A 24,849-nucleotide genomic window follows, 5' to 3' on the forward strand; every position below is an offset into this window, starting at 1 on the left:
GCCCAGAAACGTGAGAAGATATGATTTGAAAAGAGGGCATATATATATATATATATATATATATATATATATATATATATATATATATATATATATATATATATATATATATATATGATTGAGATAAAGACCATTTCGAGCTCGACACTTTTTATCCAACAATAAATCACTCCCACATGCTTAAAGGAAATGAGTCTGTACCTAAAATGAAAGACCAATAATCTGGAAATCAAAGAAGACTTAAGACTTAAGTTCTTAAGCTCAGTCTGAATTAAACAGCTCAGAAGTTTAATATTCAACCTGAGCTCAAAGACCTGTCACCAGTTCACACCCAGGATGATAACGATAAAGGTATAGCCACACCACAACTATAACGATAACGGCACAGAGAAACAATATCGTCGGAATAACTTTCAGAACTTTTCCAGCTGATGAACGACAAAAACACTGACAGCCAATCAGAATCCATCCTGCTTTAAAGAGCTCCAGCATTTAAAGCGGCAGACGACAAAACAGAACGATACTGTCCGCTGGTGTGGACACTAATATAGTTATTTTAGTTATCGTTCTTGGTGTGAACGGGCCTTAACTGATGACTCTAGAACTTAATGTGAAAACATCTGAGATAAAAATAATTTCAACAACCGCTTCAGTATTTGGCCTCAGTAAAATGTCATGTTTCTGGAGCAACATCTTATGTTGGTCATTCCAATAAACCAATGAGAGCCCTCTGATTTTAGAGAAAAGGTCAGATTATAAAAGAAAGAGGAGAATATGGACGCAGTCATGGAAAAGAGGCCAACTTGGCATGCAAATCGTGCAAATGGAGCTTGAGGAAAGTAGTTTTTAAGTTTTGGCGCCATGTCGTCTTCATCAGCCATTTCATGTTGTATTTTTATTGGCTAGTCAGTAGATCGTAGCATCAAACACACTGTGAGATGATCATGCTAAATTTCTGACACTGTCAGAAAATGATCGCAGGCAATATTTGGTCTCAAGACCAATGACCGTCTGTGAATCTCTCTCACTGTACGGCGTAGAGCCACAGCCACAGAAATCAACACGATTGCTCAACTTTCATCTGGGACAGCCCAAAATCATACAGTGTGTACCGGCATAAGGGGTAAAAGTGTTGTTCCTAGAGATCAGAAGTAGAATTTGTGCATTTAGCTATGAATCTCAGACTTAATGAGTAATTACTTTTCTGTCCAAAGCCACACTGAGGCTTTAATTATGCTCCAACCAATGCTTACCAGCTTTAGAAAACAATCATCAACCAAGCATGTCTAATCAAGTATCAAAGCACATCCGATTCCTCAGACACCAACCGTTTCCAAGATCCAAATGTTTATAATTAACTAAAGCCAATGTGATCAAGGGAGAAGCACTGTCGACTGTATCCCATAGAGCACTGCAACATGTATCCTGCAGATGGACAGGACAGGACAGGGAAAAATGAGCATTTACCTAAAGAAAACTAAAAAACAGACCGACCAGATTAGTGATATCAGCGATTCAATCGTTCATTCATCCAAATGAAATCCAAACTTTCCAACTTAAAAGTCGCAAGATTTTAATCTGACAATCAAACACAAACCTTATGTGAACCTGAATGCTGCAAATATAAAATGATAAATATTGAATAATACAGTTAAACTCAAACAACATTTGAAATCAACAATCTTTACTCTCAACAAGGTTGTAGAAAATTGGCACATTATGTTCTTTAGTCACGCAACTTCGTTCAACAACTGTGAGAAATCTGAAACAACTGATGTTGACATACAAATCTATTGAAAAAGGATCAATACGATGGATATACTTTGTTCATGAAGCTCTATACAATTGCACATTTTCATGCTTCCCTCCAATCTAAATCTGATTTGCAGTCATGATTAAATGCCATTTAATCACACTGATCAGTCTTGTGATGAAGTGTCAGAAGGAAATGAACTGGTTCTGTACATGTAGATAGGACAGATCATTGGAATGAGTGTGGCCACTCAAATATACCCTTGTGTGTTGTATACCTTTGTATACATGGTTTTATACGGCTTGTGTGAATATGTGTATAGGTGTAGTGTATGATTGTCTATCCCTCTGTCTCTCCGTGGACGTTCTCCATATGGACTTTGAGGTAGTCGTTGCGGGTGAACTTCTTGTGGCACAGGGAGCATTCAGCCATGGGTCTGTTGGGATTATGGGTCAGTTTGTGTCTGATCAACATCTTCTTCAAACTAAAGGACAGGTCACACACCTAGAAACACACAAACACAACCTTTAAGAAAACATGATGTTGTTAATATCTTTATCCCAGTTTGAAATCGACATGAAATGGATTCTTGGAGAGTAAATAGAGGTTGTCTTTAAACGTTCTTGGTCTTGCCGTCCCGGATTCATCGGTGCACGTTCTAATGAAAATTTATGTTTTTTTAATGTTGAATTTTTCATTAAAAATAGTCTGACATTACATCCCTCAGGCTCATGTGGGCTATTGGATAATATTGAATGTTGTAAATGTCTGGCTACATTATGGTATGCAACCAGTAGCGGGGGCGCGGAGGCGCGGGCGCGGATGACAGTTCACCTCTGGGTCTCTCCCATATGGAAAGGACAAGGGGGGGAGGGGGGGGGGGGGGGGGGGGGGGGGGAGAGATCCATATAGTTATCGAAGTCAGTCACACCTCGACTTTCTTCCAAATAACGCACATTTCATTCATAATATTATAAATACAGGCCTCTATATTTCCTGCACATTTTTGTTTTTCTGAATGGTCTGAATGGCTAATAAAAATAGGTAATACAAAACGATTACTTGGTCACCACCACCAAGGTGAATTGGTTTAGTCTTGACTTCTGGTCTTGGGGGCGCTCGAAGGGGGTCTCGCCCAGGGTGTAATTCAATGTAGAACCGCCACTGTATGCAACACCCACTCTTTACTATCTAATAAATTCAAAATGGATAAAATCAATTCTCCCCTACATTTTCGTTTGTTTTTTTTCTCATTGAATAACCTGTTTCAAATAGGTTACTATTTAAACTCGCCATGGACTGTTTGCACTATGGTCAGTTATTTTTCTAAGCCATCCATTCATTTTCCAAACCGCTTGCCTGTATGGTCAATTATTTTTAAGCGACTTACAATTTTCATCTGGCAGACAAATTAGTAAAAAAAAACAAAATAACATAGCACTTTGCAGTTTGATGTGGGTGAAATGATGAAGCAGTTCTGACTGGCTAGTTATTTCTACAACGATGCATTTTATTATGGTGGTTAAGTAATGAGTTACATTGCTGTATGGGAAACACACCCCAGAACACCTTAGAAACCATCTTGCAACATGCTAAAGAAACACTTTAGCCACTGCATAAGCAATGGCCTGGCAAACCTACATTGTGGCTGTGACTTTTGTAGACCTTTTTTCCAGGACAGGACATAATAAATTAGTCTAGTAGCCATAAGTGGATCTACGTTACATAACCCATAAAAAAAGACCCATAAGAGGAAGGTTTTTATTTTGGAATTGATATTTAGTGAAGCAGCGCTTGTTTACAGACTTCATTCTGTAATGTTTTGTGTGTTAGTATGACTTCATGCCCTGTGACCGCAGAGAGGATGTGAAGGCAATGCTCAATACATCAGACCAGACACACAAACAACCAATAACTGAATGAATAAAAACACAACCAAAGAACTGCGAGCCAGGGTGAAATCTTCTAACTATGCCATATGTTATTGGTTGAGACCCTAACACACACACACACACACACGGACCATTGGAAACAATGCTGCCAACAAAACAGACACTCAAAAACAGCCAGTTAGCAAACTGAAGCCAAACCGAGCAGTAAATCATATTCAGTTAAATCCTGCAGTCAAAGCAGCGGCCTGGTGCCATGATACACACACACACACACACACACACACAAATCCATTTCACATGATTAATCGACTTTATCTCCTCAAGAACACTCAATATTCTTTATCTCCATGAAGAGACAGTGAGAGATATTGCAGCTGTCACTTTCTTCATAAAATGAATGTATTTTTTTTATTTAAACAGCATGAAAATACATTTACCGCCTTGATAGACGAATTATTAGTCTCAGTCTCACATGAACTGCAGATATTAATGGCTGTGGGCACAGGATGTCTGTATGCTGGCCATGTGGTGGTAGAAATGTGTAAACCGCTAGAGATTCTGCTAAACCTCCATGGCAAGAAAACTATAGAATACTCTGGAAAACTGAATCGCAGTCTTTGTAGATTTCAGTTAGAAGTAAATATTTGAAATGAGGAAGTATTTGACTGGATTTGTATCATGTTATTAGTAATATTGTGAAATATTATTACAATTTAAAATAGCTATTTTCTATGTGAATATATTGTAAAATGTAATTTATTCCTGAGATCAAAGCTGAATTTTCAGCGTCATTACTCCAGTCTTCAGTGTCACACGATCCTCCAGAAATCTTTATAACATGTTATGAATAGAAAGTTCAAAATAACAGCAGTTATTTGAAATAGAAATCTTTTGTAGCATTATAAATGTCAATTACTGTCACTTTTGATCAATTTAATGCATACTTGCTGAATAAAAGTAATAAAATCCTACTAACCCCAAACTTTTAAATGGTAGTGTATAATTTATAAATCATTTTGGGGTGAATTTTCTGATAAAAATAACTATACTGTATTTTCCTGTGACATGGAATGAAATTAATCAAACTGTCATACAAGATTTTGTTCATACTGCCCATCTCTACATGCAAGTGCATGTTTGTGTCCTGTATTGCTAGTCGGAAACTTTGAAATGCGGCTGAGAAAAAAAGCAAATCTCCACAGATATATATATATATAGCTTGCATTTTCATTGTCATGAACAGTGTTAAAAATTCATGTTTCTCAATGATAGATCCTAGTGATGACGTATAGATGGAGAAGAGCAGTGGTCCAAGCACTGAGCCCTGAGGCACCCCAGTAGCTAGATGTTGCGACTTAGGCCTCGTTTACACTGTAAGTGAAATGTGACCCAATTCAGATTTTTTGCTCATATGTGACAGATCCGATGTGTTCTATGGCAGTGTAAACAGGAAAAAAATGCATGCATTCGGATATTTCGAGATCGGTTTCAGGCCTCATTCATATGTGGAAATAAATCGGATATGTGCCAATGCGACTGTCATGTAAACAGGCAGATCGGATTGTCTGAGGCATTAGGAAACGTCTCCGCGGTTTAATGACGAGAGAAACCCCGACGCGCTTCTGCAAAGGGACGGATGGCCAAACGTTGACAACATATTGTTGTACACAACAAAATTTCGGACCCACTGCTCCTCGTTAAAGCCAGTATTTAAACACAATATGCTCCCACCAGTCCTGAGATCTCTCTCACACACAATAACTGAAGCATATGTGCAATGATGGCACTTTTCGTCCTCCTTCGCCTCAAAATCATGGTGATGTTTGGCGAACTTCGCATATATCGCAGAGCTAGCATCAAGCATATTTCGCGTCTGCCCATCTGTGCAAGAGAATTTAACCCTTTAAGCATGCACGATGTTTCAGATAGTATGGCAAGTGTAAACACATGAATCGGATATGGGTCACAGTTCAAAGAACGTGTAAATGGACGATCGGAAAAAAATCGGATAAAGGTAACAAATCAGCATTGGGCATCAAGACCTGCAGTGTAACCGAGGCCTTAGACACCTCACTCCTCCACTACACCCTGATGGACCTACCTGAGAGGTAAGACCTGAACCATTAGAGTGCGGTTCCTGAGATGCCCTTCGTCTTTAGGTATATAGATATATATTGCTTGCATTGTCATGAACAGTGTTAAAAACCTAAAGTTTTTTTTGCCAACTTCAGTCAGCTTCTGGCCAACACTTGCATTCATTTCAGGGGTCTCGGAGCATGAGTTCTGGCACGTGTGTGTGAACGCGCTAAACAAACCCAGACCTTCTCAGATGTCCACAGCACACGCAGTGTGGTTCACTTGTAAAGATCTTTGTGAACACAACACGCTCGAGTTTCACTTTACTGTCACATTTGTTTAATTCCATTACATAACAGCTATCGCAGGACACCATATAAAAATAATTAAGCACAAATACACTGGAACGCAGTTTATAGGGAAAGAGAAATGTTCATGCTGTAGTGAGCGTATAGAACAAACAAACACCCAAAGCATCGACAAGTGCTAGAACCCTAGTGTCCTTACATTTTAATGAGAACAAGCTTGTTTAAATACATTCTATGTGATTTATGTATGACAAGTTTGAATGGTCCTTCACTTCAAAGTTGTAACTATTTAAGTCCAACTGAAACACTGTATTGACTAATCAGAAGCCAGGACTTGATCTATCCCTTGTGATAAAGAAGTGTTCTTAAATGTATCAAAAGTGCACTTTAAAGTGTACTCCAAATCTTAAAAGTATAGTTAAAAAACTGTACTTACAGATAATATAATATTAATAAACTTCTAAAGTGTACTTAAAGAGTTTCTTAACCCACTTTTTAACCCAAGTGCCTTTCTCAATAATGTCAAATTAAAAGTTCAGAACGATGATCAAAACATAAATGGAGTAGATAGATGTATTTTTCACAAGGGATTCTGTTTTTGTGTGTATGGAAACCCAGCAGAATAACGAGATCAAAGCCAATAAAGTTCCTTTAGAGCAGAAGTGCCGTGATAAACGCTAAAGTGTTTCAAAATGTTCAAATCGTCGTTTTGACATTTCACAAAATAACACCACAAAGATCCTTTTCTTTAACTTCAACAGGAGCCGTGAAAGACAGACATGACCACCCCACAAACCACTTCAAAAGCAGTCAAACACTCAGAGAAAGTGAGTCAATAAATAAATTCGGAGTATAGATGGTTTCTGGCACATTGCACTTCAAAAATTCTGCGCATGAAAGAAGTGCCGGAATAATTTGCCACCATTAATGCAAGTCATTCTAACAACCGTCATCAGAGCGCCAGATTTCAGACCAAATCAGTCCAGGCTCAAAAGACTTGTCACATCAAATGCGGAGAGAAAAAAATGAGGAAACAGCCAATTTCATTCTCTTATGGTCTTTAAAACAGTCAAAACTTAGACAGACATGCTTGCAGCTTGCCACTAAAATCGAATAAATACACGGGGGATGTTTCTCATTTACATCGATGAAATGTACGTGTAGAGACCGCTCTGTGTGAGAGAGAGAGAGAGTGTGTGTGTGTGTGTGTGTTTAGATTCCTCAAGAGTCTCCTGCAGAGTGTGTTCACTGCTGGCAAAGCGTTTCAGACTGAGAAGAAACTGCTTATATCTATATATCGGTTTCTGATTCACGCACTGCCTTAAAGAGAACAATAATAAAGCATTAAATTGTAAGTCTACAGTTGAAGAATAGTAACAGCACACTTCTCCTCAACAAGCGATGTGATTTGAGGAATCATTCACGTCTGTAGCACAATCAAATCATGCAGCTTTTTGAGGTCGGGTGTGCTAATTCTACTGTAAGTGATCATATTTACAATTTTCATCTGATAGATGTAATAAAAAAAGAGCAACTTAGCACTATGACAAAAACAACAACAATTTAGAACACCTTAGTAACTGCATAGCAACACCCTGGTAATCAGCCAAAACACCATGGACTCATGGTGGCAAGTTTTCCACTGGGCACTAATGTGATGCACTATAGTGCTAATATAAAAAAAAAACAAAAAAAAAACACTGATATTAATATTACACATACGATGGTAAAACTTTACAATAAGCTCCCATTCGTTAATGTAATGAGCATTAACTAACTTTGACTAGTTCATTTGTTACAGTAGGCCTATGGAATCGAAGACTATCGATTCCAATAATTTTTCGAATGCATTGCGATTCTCTCTCGATTCGATTCTGAGTTTAGTTTTTAACAGCAGATGGCACGTCGTGCTTTAGAAACAGACGTACTCTGCTGGCTTCCAATGCCTCTTTAGCGCTCTTCTTCGTGAGCATTTGAGCGTGCGGTTAAAAACTAGCCTAGAGCGCCATCTGCTGTTAAAAAACTAAGCTCAGAAACGATTCAAGAGAATTGCGCTGCATTCTGGAAAACTGGAATCGATCCACGAATCGCAATGCATCGATTTATTGTCCCAGCCCTACTTTTTGTAAAGTGTTACCCATCCAATAACATCGTAAAAATCTGATCGACACTCCAGCCAAGTAGGTGGCAGTATTGCACCTTAACGCTGACTACCACGTGTCAAAAACACTGAAAAATGAAGACGATGCAGTGAGTAGCTGAAGAGCAGAGCACTGAAGAGGGGCTTCTGAAGTGATAGAGTGGTGCAGGTATGACGTCACTTTGTAGGCCAATCGGCACTTAGCATCACGCTGGTTCCTTCGAGAAAAACCCAATAGGATTTTCAAATAGGCTTTTGGGTTACTGCTAAAAACAAGTTCTGTGATCAACAAAAGTTTATGATACTTGCATTTTTTGTCCATCAAGATAATTATCACAGATGAACACAACTTTGATGAATTTTGAAGCCTAATTAAATCGTCAGAAGTAATCGTCAACTCTTTCAGTTCTTATCTAAAAACATTTTCCCAGAACGTTTGAGTTAGAATAGTTTATAAGAGCACAATTATAAGCATAACGAGGCTGTAAAAGTGGACTGGGTTTACCTGTTCAGCGTGATGACGTTTAATCTCCTCGACAGCCTCTGTATTCCCATTAGCCACTTGTTAGCAACCGCATTTTTCAAGACTACGTAACAACTTCAAACAAGTCACGAGTGGGGTAATACTGATGTATTTTACGTCGTAGAATAAAACGTGAAAGTGCCTTGAGCCTGTGTTCCCCACAGACCTTATTTCAGCCATTCAACCAAAACCTCATTCAAAAAACCCATTGACTTGGGGACGATGGAACCGGAAGTGTTAAAATGCTAACTTGTTTCCACGTTTTGGCCAACAAAGTGTGTCATACCTGCACCATTCTATGACATGATGAAGTAATGCAAAGACCAACAACTGATGAACCTCAGTTTTGATGGAAATAACATCACAACATTTATTTCTATTAAGAGGTGCATCAATTTTAGGTCAAGATCTTGTGTAGACAATGCAAGAGTCCAGCACTCTGTAAAGTGTCCTCCAGCACATCCCACAGACTTACAATGAGTTTAAGATCTGGACTCAGAGGTGCATCAATTAACGTGCGAATCTTCATGCTCCTCCCAACCATTCTTACACAGTTTGAGCCTGATGAATCTTGACATCGTCATCCTGGAATATGGCCATGATGTGTCTTCCTACATGGTTGTTTAAGAAATGAAAAGCTACACACTCCATCTATTAGGGTTAGAAGAACTGTTGCCAAACATATAACATGATAGAAACATAATAATCACAGCAATAATGACCCAATCATAGACTCTTAAGCGTTTGTTTTTGGTCGGTCAGTGTATTTTATCATTAAAATCCATTTTCACATTCATCTTGACTGAGAGGGCAGGATAGTCCGGGTGAGCGGGCGACGCCTGACCCTGGTGTAGCTTCTACTGCCACACAAAATCATGTCAGAGGAGATAACAGGCGAAAGAGAGAAACTCTGCCCGTACTCAAAAAACCTAGTTCACCAGTGTGGGGCTGTTTTGGATCCAAGTGAATAAAGCTCAATAAGATCAGTGGCCAGTTACATAAATACTTAGATTAGATCATCTAATATTTTCTTCAAGACTGGTCACATATTTTTTTTTTAACTCTGTTACATTAAAAGGTATTGGTCTTTCGATTTAAATCTAAAAGTAAGACTGATTAGCCCTAACTAACTGCTAGTTGGTCAGACTAGTTCTAAAGACTCGATCTTAAGAAGATCATCAGTGCAGATTTTAGGTCCGTTCCTCGCACAACCCCACCATAAGACTTAAGAAGACTTGGAATTTGATTAATCTGAACCACTTTTAAGGTGCTTGTTTGTGGAGCCTCTTTGAATCTTGAAAGCTACAGTCTTCATTTATTGTAATTGCATGGAAAAAAGTGGCAAGTTCTTTATTCAAAATGTCTCCTTTCATTTAAGAAGGACATTAGGGGGAGAAAATGATGAATGAATGAGAAACAGAGGACAGTGTGCATGTGTCCCAAGAAGGTCACCGTGATTTTGCCAAGTAAGACGTGTTTTGGAACATTCCTGTCTGAAAGTTTAGTCCTAACCCAATCCCTACCTCTAAACCTAACCCTACCTATAACTTATCCCTAAAATAAGAGGAAAATGGTAGGTGAATAACATTGATGTGGAAGCACATAACCCTGGTTATAAGCCTAAACTAGACATAAACTGTAAACGTGTCCCTCAAATCTGATTGGCTGATTGGAATGTTATTCCAGGATCAACAAAGATGTGGATCCAGGAACATGTTGCACTTGGTGAAATCACGTTCGCCATCCTAAGAAACCGAGACAATGACGCAGAATGGACACAAACGTCTTTTCAGGGACAGACCCATGATAAGAGGAGCTCACAACTGGTGTGTTTTGGAGAGAGGCCGGTCTGATTGTGTGTGTCTAAAGGAGCTGAAAGGTCAGAGATGGGTCAGTTTGTGCAGGGCGGTTTCGTCCTTGTGTCCGCCTGGCAGAACGTCCTTCCACTGCGGCTTTAACACCACAGTAACACCCTCACACACACACACACACACACAGATGCAGACAGACAGCTTGAGTTTATGTGGGGCGTTCTGGTTCGTGGTCTGATGCGCGTCACGGTGCTGATTATGTGGACTCAGCGTGGGCCGCGGGGTTAAACTCAAGCCCGGCTTTAGCTCTTCCAGCGGTCTTAGACTGAACCCCGCTGAACGTCACACATTACCCACAAGCCACTGCTCTCTCTCGGCTCTTCCACTGGGATGTGGCTGCGGTGTGTCGAGAGCGGTTGTGTGATAGTCAGCCAGAATCAGACATAAAAAGAGCCTGTGTTTGTGTGTCAGAATGCAACATTATGCAATGTGGTTTGCGTGTGTAACTCACGTCGCACTGGAAGGGCTTCTCTCCGGTGTGTGTGCGCATGTGTTCATCCAGACCGCGCTTCTGACTGAAGGCCTTGTTGCACTCGCTGCATTTATACGGCTTCTCCTGGAAGAGAGAGAACGGTAAACAGACAGAAATACTGCTTATAATGTGATTATAAGATGAGAGCAAATGTCGTAATTACCAGTGGGGAAACTTGTCAATTAAAGAATCATGGCAAAAGTGAAATAATAGTTCATAACTAAAAGTGATGTGCGTAATTGTTTTATTGCTTAATTTAATATGTAGAGTAGGGTTGCGAGATATGCTCCATTTTCATATCGTCCTATCGTCAGCCTGTGAGATCGGCGATACACGATATTATCGTGAGGGGGGCGGGGCTTACTTATTTGATTATTAACTTGCTTATTTACTCATCAATTTGCTTGTTTTATTACTTCGTTTTAAATGAGAATCTTTTTCTATTTTGCTAGCAAAGGTGGAGTGTTTATTAATAGGCTAAATCAGGTTATTTCCTGGTATAGTGAGGTAAAAAAAAAAGATCCTAATCATTCTTGTATCTGACCATTCTTGTATATTTCAACATGTCAGCGGGAAATTTACGGACACACATTATCCTCTCATGCCGTTACAGATGCAGCATTTTGACTGTAGGCTGCTTCTGCACGAGATCATGAAAACACGTTTTAATTTATTGGGTCAAGAAAGAGTCGGAGTCTGCGATATGTCCTCCTCTGTCTGGATGCACTTCACTTATGCGCACCGCACTTCAATAAGCCCAAATAACGCGGGTTTTAAATGCCGGGAGAAATCAGAGGCAAAAATCTAAAAGTCGATCGGTACTTACTTATGACTTGACTTTGATAAAGGAAAATGGGTTAATCCGTTTACATGACCACATGCATTGTCAGTTTATTCAGCATAATCGAGTTAATAACGTGCATGTAAACGCGCTCATTCCCTGAAAACGAAAGCAGAAACGGACTGCGCTTTCACTGCATTAACGGCGCGTTCTCTCAGAGACGACGGTGGATATAACGGTAGGCTACAGCATCTTAATTTACTGGCTTAATATTTCTCTTGTGGACTTACATTATTGACAGTGAAAAAAAATAGAAGAATATATTTCTTGTTAAACAATTTTGAAGTTGCTTGTGATTTTCACAGGCAGAGTTCCACAGATGCTTCGTGTAACCTACTAAAGACTTTATTAGGCCTAGGCGGCCTATATAATTTTATTGATATTATTATTATTAGTAATATTTTGTAATTGTACTGTTTTTAGTGTTTTTACTGTCATTAAATATTTTGTTAATGTGCTATGGAAACAAAATACTGACGAACAACGATGCCGCGTCTTCATCTTGGCTCTGTATAAGAATGATGCGTCTGTTAAGCACTCTTGGCAATTTGTGAATGGATCACCTTGCAATTAAATTTCGTTGTGGGATGTAGTTTTTTTTAGTCTGTTTTAAAAATATTTTCTTTGAGGAGTCCTCATACGCGCGCGTCGGTGACGTCGCATGTGTGGTTATGTGATGTCGCAAGTGTGGTTATGTGGTGATGTCGTTATGAATTTAGGCAAGGCAAATATAATTGTAACTATACTAGCTTCATAATAATAATAATAATAATAATAATAATAATAATAATAATTTAATACATTAATAGGAAAACGAGCCAATTATCGTATTGATATCGTCAAAGGCATCTGCCATCGGCGATATCTCTGTCTATCGTCGATACACGATACTATCGTCTATCGGCACAACCCTAATGTAGAGACAGCTTTAATTCATTTGTATGTTGATTTTCCAGAAAAGTGCCAAGGTTTTTTTCCGACCAGACAGACAGACAGCAACACTGACTCTAAGGATTATATATACAAATTATATATAAATATTGTGGCCACAAATTTAGATTTCCTTCTTATTAACTTATTTATTCATTTTCTGCTTTTAGTTAAATCGTGGCCATGTTGTACTAATTGGTTTTCTTGTAAAATATACTCCAATAATCTCTTTTCTATTTATAACTTTGAAGAATTGTTTTTACAGTGTAAATACAACTGAATTGAAAATTATGAAAATATATTTATATTATGAGAGAGAGAGAGAGAGAGAGAGAGAGAGAGAGAGAGAGAGAGAGAGAGAGAGAGACTATATAATATTCTATATCTATATTACAAATCAGTATTTCTTCAATGTTTTTAATTCGACACGCCCCTTCCAACGTCACAACTCATGAATCATCTAGAATTCCAAGTTTTCCTCGCACGGTCATTCACGTATTTAAATCTCTTAACTACATACTATTACGAAATATTTCGGACTCCACCTGAAGGACTCAAAACCGGCAGGTGTCTCTTTGAGGAGGACTGGACACTCCTGATGTAGGACTTTCCTACAGTTAGTGTGTTTTTCAGGAGACTAATGAAGAGCTGATACATTCAGAGAGAGAGAATAATCCCTCAGGCATGAACATACATCTGTATGTTTACAGAAACTAGAGATCGCCGTTACACACACACATACACACTGAAGATGGACTGGGATAAACAAATGAAGTGCCTTTCATGTGTTACACACCTGGAACTCATTTCACATGGACACACGCATACATTTACTTATATAACAGACTAAAACACACAGCACTCCTGTCACACCACAAACACATACACACATACCGAATAAAACACACCTGGACATAATAACATACACTTTTGATGTCCTTTTTTTCATGATTTACCCATTGTGTGAGTGTGTGTGTGTGTGTGTGTCTCCGTCCTGGTAAACCCTATGCTATGGGGACAGAATTTTCCCACAAGGCCATGTTTTGCTCCCATGTGGGAAACAGCTTATAAATCATACAGAGTGATGTTGTTTGAAAATGTACAAAATGCAGAAGGTTTTCTGTGCTGGTTAGGTTTAGGGGTCGGGTTAGTGTGTGTGTGTGTGTGTGTGTGTGTGTGTGTGTGTGTGTGTGTGTGTGTGTGTGTGTGTGTGTGTGTGATAGGTAGGTTTAGGGGTAGGGTTAGTGTAAGGGGAGATAATATACAGTTTGTACAGTATAAAAACCATCGTGTCTATAAAACATGGAAACCCAACGTGTGTGTGGTGTGTGTGTGTGTGTGTGTGTGTGTGTGTGTGTGTGTGTGTGTGTGTGTGTGTGTGTGTGTGTTGAGCAGCGTGGTGAACATGCACACACTGATAGTCCACTCACACCTCCGACACCCAGCTATCACGGGAATGGGTGTTCACAGGAAGAGAGGATCCTGGGAAATGGAGCAGGGCGAGGTGTGGTCACACCACACAGGATACGCAAGGTGCCGAGGATCAAGTGTGTGAGTGTGTTTGTCAGAGCGAGACGTAATCAATATGGGCCTGGGCCAGAGTGGACACGTGTGTTTGAGTAAGAGAGGCAAAAAGATTGAGTGTAAGATGAGAGTTTTGGCGATTCTAGAGTATAATCCATCCAGCGTGTTGCTGTGAGGCTCCCTCGCTGAATCAGGTCAGCGGTAAAACCGTCAGCTGGGACCATCAGCAACACGACCCCCACACAAATATGCAAAGGTCAGCAGTCACAGACTACGACATACGTACATTAGGACAGATGGGCTATAGTGGACGGCCCATAATGCTTTGCAGCTTTGTTAGTCTATTGGAGCAGGTCTTGCTAGAAAAACAGCGAACAAGAACAAGCCCGCAATAAACCCAAACAAATCCAAATGTTTTATGCTGAAAACGAGACCAAAGTATCGCTAACCGCACATGCTCACTTTAAAGGATTAGTTCACCTCAAAATGAACATTTCCTGATAATTTACTCACCCCAATGCCATCCAAGATGGTCATGTCTTTCTTTCTTCAGTGGAAAATAAATTACGTTTTTTGAGGAAAACATTTCAGGATTTTTCTCCACACAATGGACTTCAATGGCAACCAGAATGCTGGAGTTCAAATCAATGCAGTTTTAAAGGGCTCTGAAGTGCTTCAAAGGGCTCTGCACGATCCCAGCTGAGGAATGGGGTCTTATCTAGCGAAACGATCGGTCATTTTCTAAAAAAAGAATATATATATATACTTTTTAACCACAATTGTTCGTCTTGTGCTGGTCTGCGACGCGCAACGTATTACATCATCATGTTGGAAAGGTCCCTAATTGGACCCTAAACTAAAGTGTGACCTAATTTTTTTTTAATCTCTATAAGAAAAAGGCTGCTGACAACATGGGAATCTGACACAGATTCTGAAAACATGGGAATCTGAATGAACCTCATTTGCATAGAAAGTAGGGCTGTCAAAGTTAGCGCGTTAATAACGCGTTAACGCAAAATCATATTAACGGCACTATTTTTTTTAACGCTCGATTAACGCAGCGCGTATTTTCTGTTTGACCCGTGGCCCAACCCCTAGTTGGAGAAATGGAGATACACAGTGTTGCCAACTTAGCGACATTGCAGACCCATTTAGCGATTTTTTTCCCTTCAACAAAGCGCCCAAACCTTATTTAGTTTCTGAGAATCTACCGGTACCGCCGGTACTGCTCTCCCAGCACGCGCGCGCGCGCCTCTCTCTCTCTCGCTCTCTCTCTGCGTCTCGCGCTGGAGAGAGGAGCAGCGCTTTAATTCAGTTAAACACAGATATGATGTTGCTTCTCTAATTTTACATGCAGGTATAGCCGAAATCGCAAAACAGATATCGTGTTTATCTTATGTGTATTTGATTTCATCAGACGACGGCTCGATTATCAGGATTTTTGTGCAGATTAACATCTTGGAAGGGAGAGCTGGTTATGTCTTAATGGGTCGCGTTTCAGTCACCATTTCATATTCATTCCGTTGTTTGACAACAGAAACAGTAAAATATACCAATGAAAACCGTTTTATTGAGAATTTAGCTTCATCAAAATGGGCACAGAGAGAGACAAACTATAATGTAGCCTAATAATAAATAATAAATGTACATTTAGCATTTTCAGAAGAGCTGCCCTGTCATGCAAAAATCTAAACATGTTTGTGTTAATTGCTCAGTGCAAAGAAAGAGAAGTAATGGGAACCTGGTATTTCTTTGTTTTTTGTACATGTGTCTAATAGACATGAACCAGTTCTTTGAAAAACATCTATGACCTTTGAAACATGTCTCGTCTTCATGCTCTATGTTGACTATGGTTTCAATAATAAACATACATTTGCATAAAGCATCCATATTTATCCATGCCCACATTGATTAGAGTATTACTAACTTGAAAAGTATTAATTTAAGGTACATTTAGAACAAATAAAAAAAATGTGCGATTAATCACGAGTTAACTCATGACAATCATGCGATTAATCGATTAAAATTTTTTATCGATTGACAGCCCTAATAGAAAGTCATGTTTGTTAAGAAAAAACTGACAATGACTTTTGAGTACACGAGGTGCATCGCTCTAGAGTGACGACAAAACCCGGAAGAATAATTCGCCAGTGGTTTCCTCGAGATTCTCCAATTGTTTTGTTTTTTCATTTAATGAGTGAAATAAGGTCTGTGGTAAACATAACTTGAAGATACGGTTTGCATTAATGTGAATTTTGAAGCTATTATGTTTATTTTAAAACACGTATGTTTTTAACAAGTAACTAGGTAAGACAGTTTGTGCAGTTTACGTTGTAGAACACAAGTACGAAATCGTATAGAAGTAGCGTTAAGTTATGTTTACCACAGGTTTTGTTTTACCCATAAATTGAAAAACTCCATTATAAAACCCCATAGGAAAATCTTGAGGGAACCAGCGGCGAATTAGACTTCCAGGTTTTGATGTCACGACTGCAGCCCTCTATTCCAACACAAGTATTTGTGTCATACAAGCCTAAACGGAGAGAAATACCTGTCACTTAAGAGGATTAGCACAGTTCTGTCACTGCTTGTTCTCATTACAGCATCACGATTGCTTTGTTTTCATACGATGTCTTAATGGCGGTGTTTCTGTGCTGTGTCAGTCCACAGCTCGTACGTTATGCTGCAGAATTACAGGATCACGGTCCATATTTGGCAAAGCGCTCTAATGATGTGCTGCGTCTGTTCTGCTTTCTTAGGTTTTCCTGGATTAACACTGATGTTGCCACTCTGTCTGTGTTATAAATCTGAGAGACACTGCTATTCTCAATGACTGGGGGAAAGACGGGAGAAATGATACGGTTCTTTCAGGAAATGATGTCATAAACATCCATGCCATCCATCATCAGAGATCAGCTTTCCCAAAAACGATTTGGCTATATAGTAGATTCTATTCAAAGCGTTTCTTAGCTTCCACTGTGAAATTTCTCCACCCAGTCATTGGTAGGTTCATTTACATAATAATTTGAAAATCGAGTTGGTGTGTGCAAACGTGTTTGGTTACAGGTAAATGTTAACAGCCATACCGACTCAAATCCCTGCTGTGTTGATGATATTACAACCTCTGCGAACATTACATAGTTTCAGAGGCTGTCATGGCCTTGGCACTGACCAATGAACCCTTTCTCACTTTCAATTCACATTGAAGAACTCACATACTGACAATTGTGCCACTTTTTCTTCACGCTGATGTGCCAAAATTGTGCTATAATATGTGAAGGGGTGAGACATTTCAGAACCAAATGTCTATTGATCACCCCTCATCCATATTTTGGATCATCTGCATTTTACAGTAATAACAGGGATGTAAATATTTCAAAAACTCACATCTGTTAAATAAGTGGTGTAATGTGGTCTTAATCATGTGTCTGTTGCTGCTTTTATGTCATGCACATGGACATGTCTGGAAACGCACACACACACAGACACACACACAGATCAGGTGTTTATGTAGTAGCCTTTTAAGGCAGATGTTGAAGTAAGTGTATTGCTTGTGTTTTGTTCTGTGGTGAGGAGATATTTCCTAATGACCCGCTGCTGTGAACGTTAAAAATACACGCAACTTCAAAACTTGATTTAAACACAAGGATATAGAGATAAATTCACTATAGTTCCCTAGTATAATATCATATAATATCTTAATGTATATAGTTTTGTTTAGTATATATTCTTAGTATAAAGTAAAAAAAATAAAAATCTCTCTCCACTTCAGTGCCACGTTATGGACTCACTCTTTGCTATTGTTTGGTTTTCTTTAGTTCCTGTCTCCCTGCTCTGTTTAGTTTTGGTTTCCCTGGTTACTGATTATGTCCTTATTTGTTTCTATGGTTACTTATGATTTGCACCTGTCTCTCATTATGTTCGCCTTGTATGTATGTATGTATGTATGTATGTATGTATGTGTGTGTGTGTATATATATATATATATATATATATATATATATATATATATATATATATATATATATATATATATATATATATATATAATCCATTAATTATTATTATTAAAATAGATTTAAAATATACTTATTAAACAAATCAATAAAAATATGTTGCTATTGAAATAGCAGGGGTTCCCAAACTCTTTTGTCAGCTAAACCCCTTAGTAGTAGTATGTTTTATCTCAAATTATTACTGTTGTAAATTAAAAATGTATTGTAAAATAAAATATATATATTTGATAATTATAGTAATGAAATGTGCTGCAATGCTTAACTCTGAAACACTGCACATCCGACTACATAAATATTTATTTAAGTTGCCTTTAATTTGATAATCACACTATATTGCGAATATCATGCAGCCAAGTTTATTTATTTTAATTTTACATTTGGTATTATCAATTATTAGTTTTTCATCAACACACAAACCCCATGCAGATCCCTCATGAAACCCTGTACTGCATTATTAATAAAAAAAAATATATATATATATAAATATAATACTAATACTACTACTACTACTACTACTACTAATAATAATTTTATTTTACAGAACAAAATTACAATACTAATATTTATGGCTATCTTAATTTCTTTGCTTTCAAAAGTTAAACCATAGCGCTTTCATTTAGGAGGAAAACCACAGGCAGACATTACAGCTTCTCTATTGGTTTTAAACAACAGGTTTTAAACAAATTAAATGATTCTCATAACGAATTTGGGAAGATGGCTGCCACATTTTCAAATGCACATTATAAGTGACCCAAACTGATTCGATTCGAGACACTGAAAACACCAGATCGTGAGACAAAGTGCTGTGCTTCACAACTCAAATTGCATGTTTTTTTTTTAACTAAGAATATCTTTCACATACATGCACAAGCAGAGTAATGCAAAGGCAATGGACAAATCAGTGAGAGAGAGAGAGATGGAGAGGTGGATGTACATTTGTACTTAAATGTGTGCATGTATGTGTGTGGTCTTACCCGAGTGTGTGTACGTATGTGCATTTTAAGGCCGTCGTTCTTGCTGAAGGCCTTGTCACAGTATGGGCACTGATACGGCCGCTCACCTGAAGACAGACAAGGACAAACAAACAGCAGACTTTCAAAAAAACAGCTCACTGATAGACATCCAAACACATCTGCTTAATGTGAACAAACAAATAAATAATTATTAGGAAGAAAATAATATATTACTTCACACTGATATATAATACAACAGCAAAATGTTATAAGAGCATCAAAGAGTCAGTTCTACATCCTCCAGGAAGTAACTACCATGTGACCAAATTTCAAGATACTACAATTTCAAAGCACTTTGGCGCAGACATGGTGCTGTTAACAAGACACCATTGACTGCTGCTGACGACAATAAGGGGATGGGGCGGCACTAGTCACGTTTCCATTACTCTCCAAATTGCGCAAATTGAAATTGCGAATTGAAAATATGCCCAAAGGAAACACGAAAAATGCTTTTCAGGCAATTCGAAAAAATAATATTTCGCAAAACTGCAATGGAAAAAGTTTTTCCGCATTTACAGATCACCTGGCGTTCGTTAAAGTCGATCATTCTTTAAAGAAGCCGCGGTATGTTTGAACAGAAGATCAGACAAGAGTTCTTTGATAAACTCAAAGTATTATGGGAATACTGGATTCTAAACAACAAAGAAATGCCACGATTGATCAAGACCTTGAAGCAGATAGGAGGGAGAAACACCTCATATGTGCTGCTTACAAGTATATGGGCTTTTCTCACCATTAATGCCTAGGTCTCCCCTTCCATTAAAAATAATGGCAAGTGGTGGCTGAGATATACGTAAACCTACCAGCGTCCGTGCCATGAGTTTTGGAAGGACTTATCGCGAGAGTAAAAAAATGACGTTTAGTCACAGAACATCGGTTAATGGGAACGCCGTCATTTCGCAATATTTTTTTTATCGACATTTAGAAAATATCGCAAAAGTTTTGTGCAAATCTGTGATGGAAACGCGGCTAGTGACTCGTTCCGTCATACTACTACTGCATAATATCTGACCCTTACATCTAAGCCAGTGTTGGCATAAAGACGCTTGAAATGGAGAAGATTTCCATGTCGAAAAAGGCGGGGCTGCAGAGCCACACCTACCTATTACATCATCACCATGGACCAATGGTGGTTCAAAGGTGTTTAACAGCTGGAGCTTTGGCAAGTGGTTTTGAACTTCCAAAACGAACTCCAAACGAATTTCATTAAGGCCTGATTTTGTTTTATTTATTTTTTTGCAAAATGACATCACACCAGTTCGTTCGTAAATTTCGCTTGAAGTATATCGGTGACTTAATTCAGTTACTTGGATACTAGACTACGTTCTCAAAAGTAAGACTCATAAACAAAGACCATGACGTGGCAGTGGCATGATTCTTTTTGTGGTATTTTTTTAGTAACACGGTCAGTTACGTCATTGTTCAAGTCAGTTGGTTTTAACAGAACTCCACAGATCTCCATCTGAGGAAAGAGTGCCAACTCTCTAATTGGTGATCAAGGCACATTACGGCATCACGATCACTCTTAACGTTCTGCGCCACTGGAATCAAAGCTTGGAAAACAAACTGGAATCTTCTGCCTTTCTGGATTGAGAATGTTTTGATGCCAGGCATAATTCGGGTTTGGAACGGGAAACTTGGCACAGAACTTCGGAATCTGCATAATATTAAGGGCTCCAATATGTTGTGGTATTCCGTGCAGAACGTGTATTGTGCACAGAACCAGCTAAATAAAACACATTTGATGACTTACTTTGAGGGTATAAATGCTGCACCTTAAGGCTGAATAACTTTTGTAAAAATGTGTTCCACGTTTTTGATTGCAAATGCATTTTTTAACCTTTTTTATGCATATTGATATTTCAATCAGTAAGCAAACAGAGTAGGCTTTAATCTTTATGAATGCGAATACACATATATGGTCCAAAGAGGGTCTAGATATACGCTGCCTGATCTCTGACTACATAAAGTCTGGAATAATGTGTCCACAAGGAATTTAAAATATAAAACAGGATTTCCAAATCAATACTTCATGTGTCTTTAGATCACCGGTCTCCCTCTCCAGAAATGTAAAACCAAACACACAGGGTTTTTGTGTCTCTATCTCCACCATCTTGAACCGCAGAGACCTGGAGTGGGTGGAGCCGGTTAGGCCACGCCCCTCCGCGGATCAAAGAGGTGCTGGGCTGAATGGGAGAGATGCTATCGGAGCGCGCTCGGTATCACCACAAAGGAGGAGTGACAAGCTGTCAATCAGAGAGCGGACCAACACGTGGGTCTGCTTAAGATAAAGCTGATCCAGGTTGCAGATAGCAGAGCAGTTATGATTGCCGCTCTACAATCCTGCAGTGTGAGGTAACAAACACTGCTTCGCTGGAAGCCCAATTCAGTAGTTTAGCCAATTTTTTTTACATAATATCAAAATTGCACTGCAATGTGAATTAATGCACATCTTCCAGCCAATCAGAATCATGCATTCAGACAAACATTGTACAAATAAAAAATAATTTATCCTTGTTACAAATGAATTTTATTTTCTGGTTTTCTTCAAATAAGTCAAGAAGACCTTATTTGACTGACTTGAATGCCTAAGGGGCTATTTACACCTGGCCATTTCATGTGTTTTCTCAGATCGGATAGCTATCTGATTTATCAAAACGATTCCATTTACACCTGGTCACATAAATGTGTTTTTGCGAAACGGATTTAAATCCGATCTTCAATTCCCGCGCTATATGCAGATTTAATGGAGTGCACGTCACGAAAAGCAACAGATATGAGCTGCATTTTTTTGATCATCAGCTAAAATTTACAAATCAAAGACCGCAATAAGAGAGAGCAGTAACAGCCATGCAAGATCATTTCGTTTCTTTTATTTTAATGATGATGATTGTGTGTTAAGCATCTGCGACTTTCACTTTGATTTGCGATAGTTTGCACGTTGGATTAATGAATAGATGCTCTGCTTCTCATTTGCGGTGACGCGCGTGTTCCAGTAGCGTCGTCATATCTGGCTATAACATTATATATAGCCTATAACACGCTCTCACACGTTTATTTTTTAGCATTTTTGGGAGGAGTACAATTTACATATGTGGTTTCAACAACCAGATGCATTTACACTTGTCCAGTTTCGTCTGGAATGCGGCCCAGACCACCTCCTGAAGTGGTTTGAGCGATCGGATTCAAATCCGTCTTGAATGCGTTTCGGAGGGCATTTACACCTGGTCTTTTCACGATCGGATAGCTATCCGATCTGAGAAAACGCATGAAGTGGACAGGTGTAAACAGCCCCTAAATACCACTTGAATAGACACAGAAAGTCTTACATCAACAACAATGAATGGGATGCAGCCATTCCACACAATTCCACTGATTTTTGGCACATAGTCGGTGCAGAAAAAGCAATAAAACGCACAGATAATTTCTTATGAGTGTAATTACAACATGGACACTACAATGTAAAGTGTGATCAGGCAGTGGCATACTTTAAATAATGTGGTTAAATTCGCAATAAATGAAAATGGGACATCTCTCCATAGATTAAGGCCTGTTTCACACGGGCATCTGCAGCATGTGTGTGCTGTGTAATTCATTTCAGTGCACATATTAACAGGATACAGTATTCTGCACTCATAAGGCACCGCAGAAACAGGGGCTGAACTGCAAATGAGTTTCAGTGCTGAAAGCGATTTACAGTGAGTCACATGCTGAACTGAAGAATAAAAAATGCAATGTAAAAATGCAATACAAATCTCTTTACTGACACAATCTTTTGTAATACATGCTGTTCTGAAGCAACCCATCTGTCTATTACCATTTGTATGATGTATTTTGGATCCTAATTGTATCCAAATTAGATTTCATGGTTAGCAAAACTTCTGAATGGCCCACTCCTGATGTTAGAACTGTTACACGGGAGAAATAATATTAATATTTCAAACAATTTTCACTACATTTTCACAATTATTACATAGAATTGGCAAGTAACTCATTGAATTAAACATGATATTTGTATGTAGAAAGACTAAAATTGTATTTTCTTGTAGAACGTACTCCAAAAATCGTTGTTTTATTTACAATTTTGATTAGTGTATTAGTGTTGTAACCCAAATATAAATTATTTTTTCTTTATACAGCCACAGGCACAGGCTGCAATATTTTACTTGACAGAAACTATCCGTAGAAGTAGAAACTTTACGCCAATGCCCCCTATAGTGGCACTTATAACCAAGTAGAGAACGTAATGCGCATACTGTGCATTATATTGTGTTGTCTGATGGATTTATTTTTAAAATCAGGACTACGTGACGTACAAAATAGGCTTTGCATGATGTCAGCAAAAAGATTTCCCCACATAAGACACAGAGTTAAGAGATAAAAGTTAGCTCATTGGCACTTGGCACTGGCATGTTGTGTAGGAATTATTTAGAGAGTTTCGGAAAAGACGTAAAATATCAGGCTCACATAACCGTGAGATCCAGCTGTCACTAGCAGGAAGCAGAGAGAAGCCCAGGCACGTGAAACAAAGCTCTATTCTCATTACAGGCCTTTCTGGGCTAATGAAATAAGGGTTTTCTGGATGGAGAATGGCTCCCTTTGGAATAGGTAATGCGTCTGGCAATTGGGGCAGCCCCACAGAGAAACGTGAAATGGCAAAACATAACTTAATAAGACACTGCCTTCAGAGAGATGCCAATTGCTGTGTTCCTGTGTGTGTGTCCTGATTGTGCAACAATCCAGTTTCTAATTCGCTTTCTTGTCAATGCAATCTCTTGAGGGAATATTTGTTGGATCAAGAAGAAAAAAAAAAAAAAACTTTTGTAGATTAATTAGATAAACGAAGAGATTGGCGAGGGAAAATGTATGCTGCCCTTTGAATAATAAGGTTAATTAGCTCAGCTTCAGGGGGAATGCACATGTAAGATGTTCATTAAACATGAGACCGCTCTCCAAACGAGTCTGCCGAGGCTTTACAAATGATCCGTTATGGTGCTGATTTGATGGTGACAAGCTTCCCTTGTACACTTCCAAAATATGGATGTAATGCACAGTGTAAAAAACCAATGCAATCCACTTAGCATAGTTCTTCATTACGGGAAGAAAAACCCAGCGCCTTCCACATACTCCAAAGCAACTTCACGACTGCTTTTAGTTTCCATGTTGTCCTAAACAACCTTATACAACTCTATACAGGTGAAACTCAAAAAATTCGAATATCGTGCAAAAGTTCATTCATTTCAGTAATTCAACTTAAAATGTGGAACTTATATAGTATATAGACTCATTACATGCAAAGTGAGACATTTCAAGCCTTTATTTGTTATAATTTTGATGATTATGGTTGACAGCTTATGAAAACCCCAAATTCAAAATCTGTAAGCCATAATTATCAAAATTATAACAAATAAAGGCTTGAAATATCTCACTTTGCATGTAATTTTCTATATATTAGTTTCACCGTTTAAGTTGAATTACTGAAATAAATGA

The 24,849-nt window shown here is 38.5% G+C and overlaps 1 protein-coding gene across 2 annotated transcripts in view; it reads right to left on the reverse strand.

The window, feature by feature from the left end:
- Nucleotides 1-1,503: 1,503 nt before the first annotated feature.
- prdm5 (PR domain containing 5) overlaps nucleotides 1,504-24,849 on the reverse strand; it is an 80,036-nt gene continuing 56,690 nt past the window's right edge. For both annotated transcript variants that reach the window (XM_084429360.1, XM_084429359.1), the window contains 3 exons: nucleotides 19,321-19,406; nucleotides 11,015-11,119; nucleotides 1,504-2,257 (listed from right to left, as the gene is read on the reverse strand). In XM_084429360.1, coding sequence (XP_084285486.1) covers nucleotides 2,093-2,257; nucleotides 11,015-11,119; nucleotides 19,321-19,406 — 356 coding nt within the window. In that variant the 3' untranslated portion in view covers nucleotides 1,504-2,092. The remainder of the gene's footprint in view (nucleotides 2,258-11,014; nucleotides 11,120-19,320; nucleotides 19,407-24,849) is intronic.

The sequence above is a fragment of the Rutilus rutilus genome (assembly GCF_951802725.1).
Source record: "Rutilus rutilus genome assembly, chromosome: 13".
Taxonomy (NCBI): Eukaryota; Metazoa; Chordata; class Actinopteri; order Cypriniformes; family Leuciscidae; genus Rutilus; species Rutilus rutilus.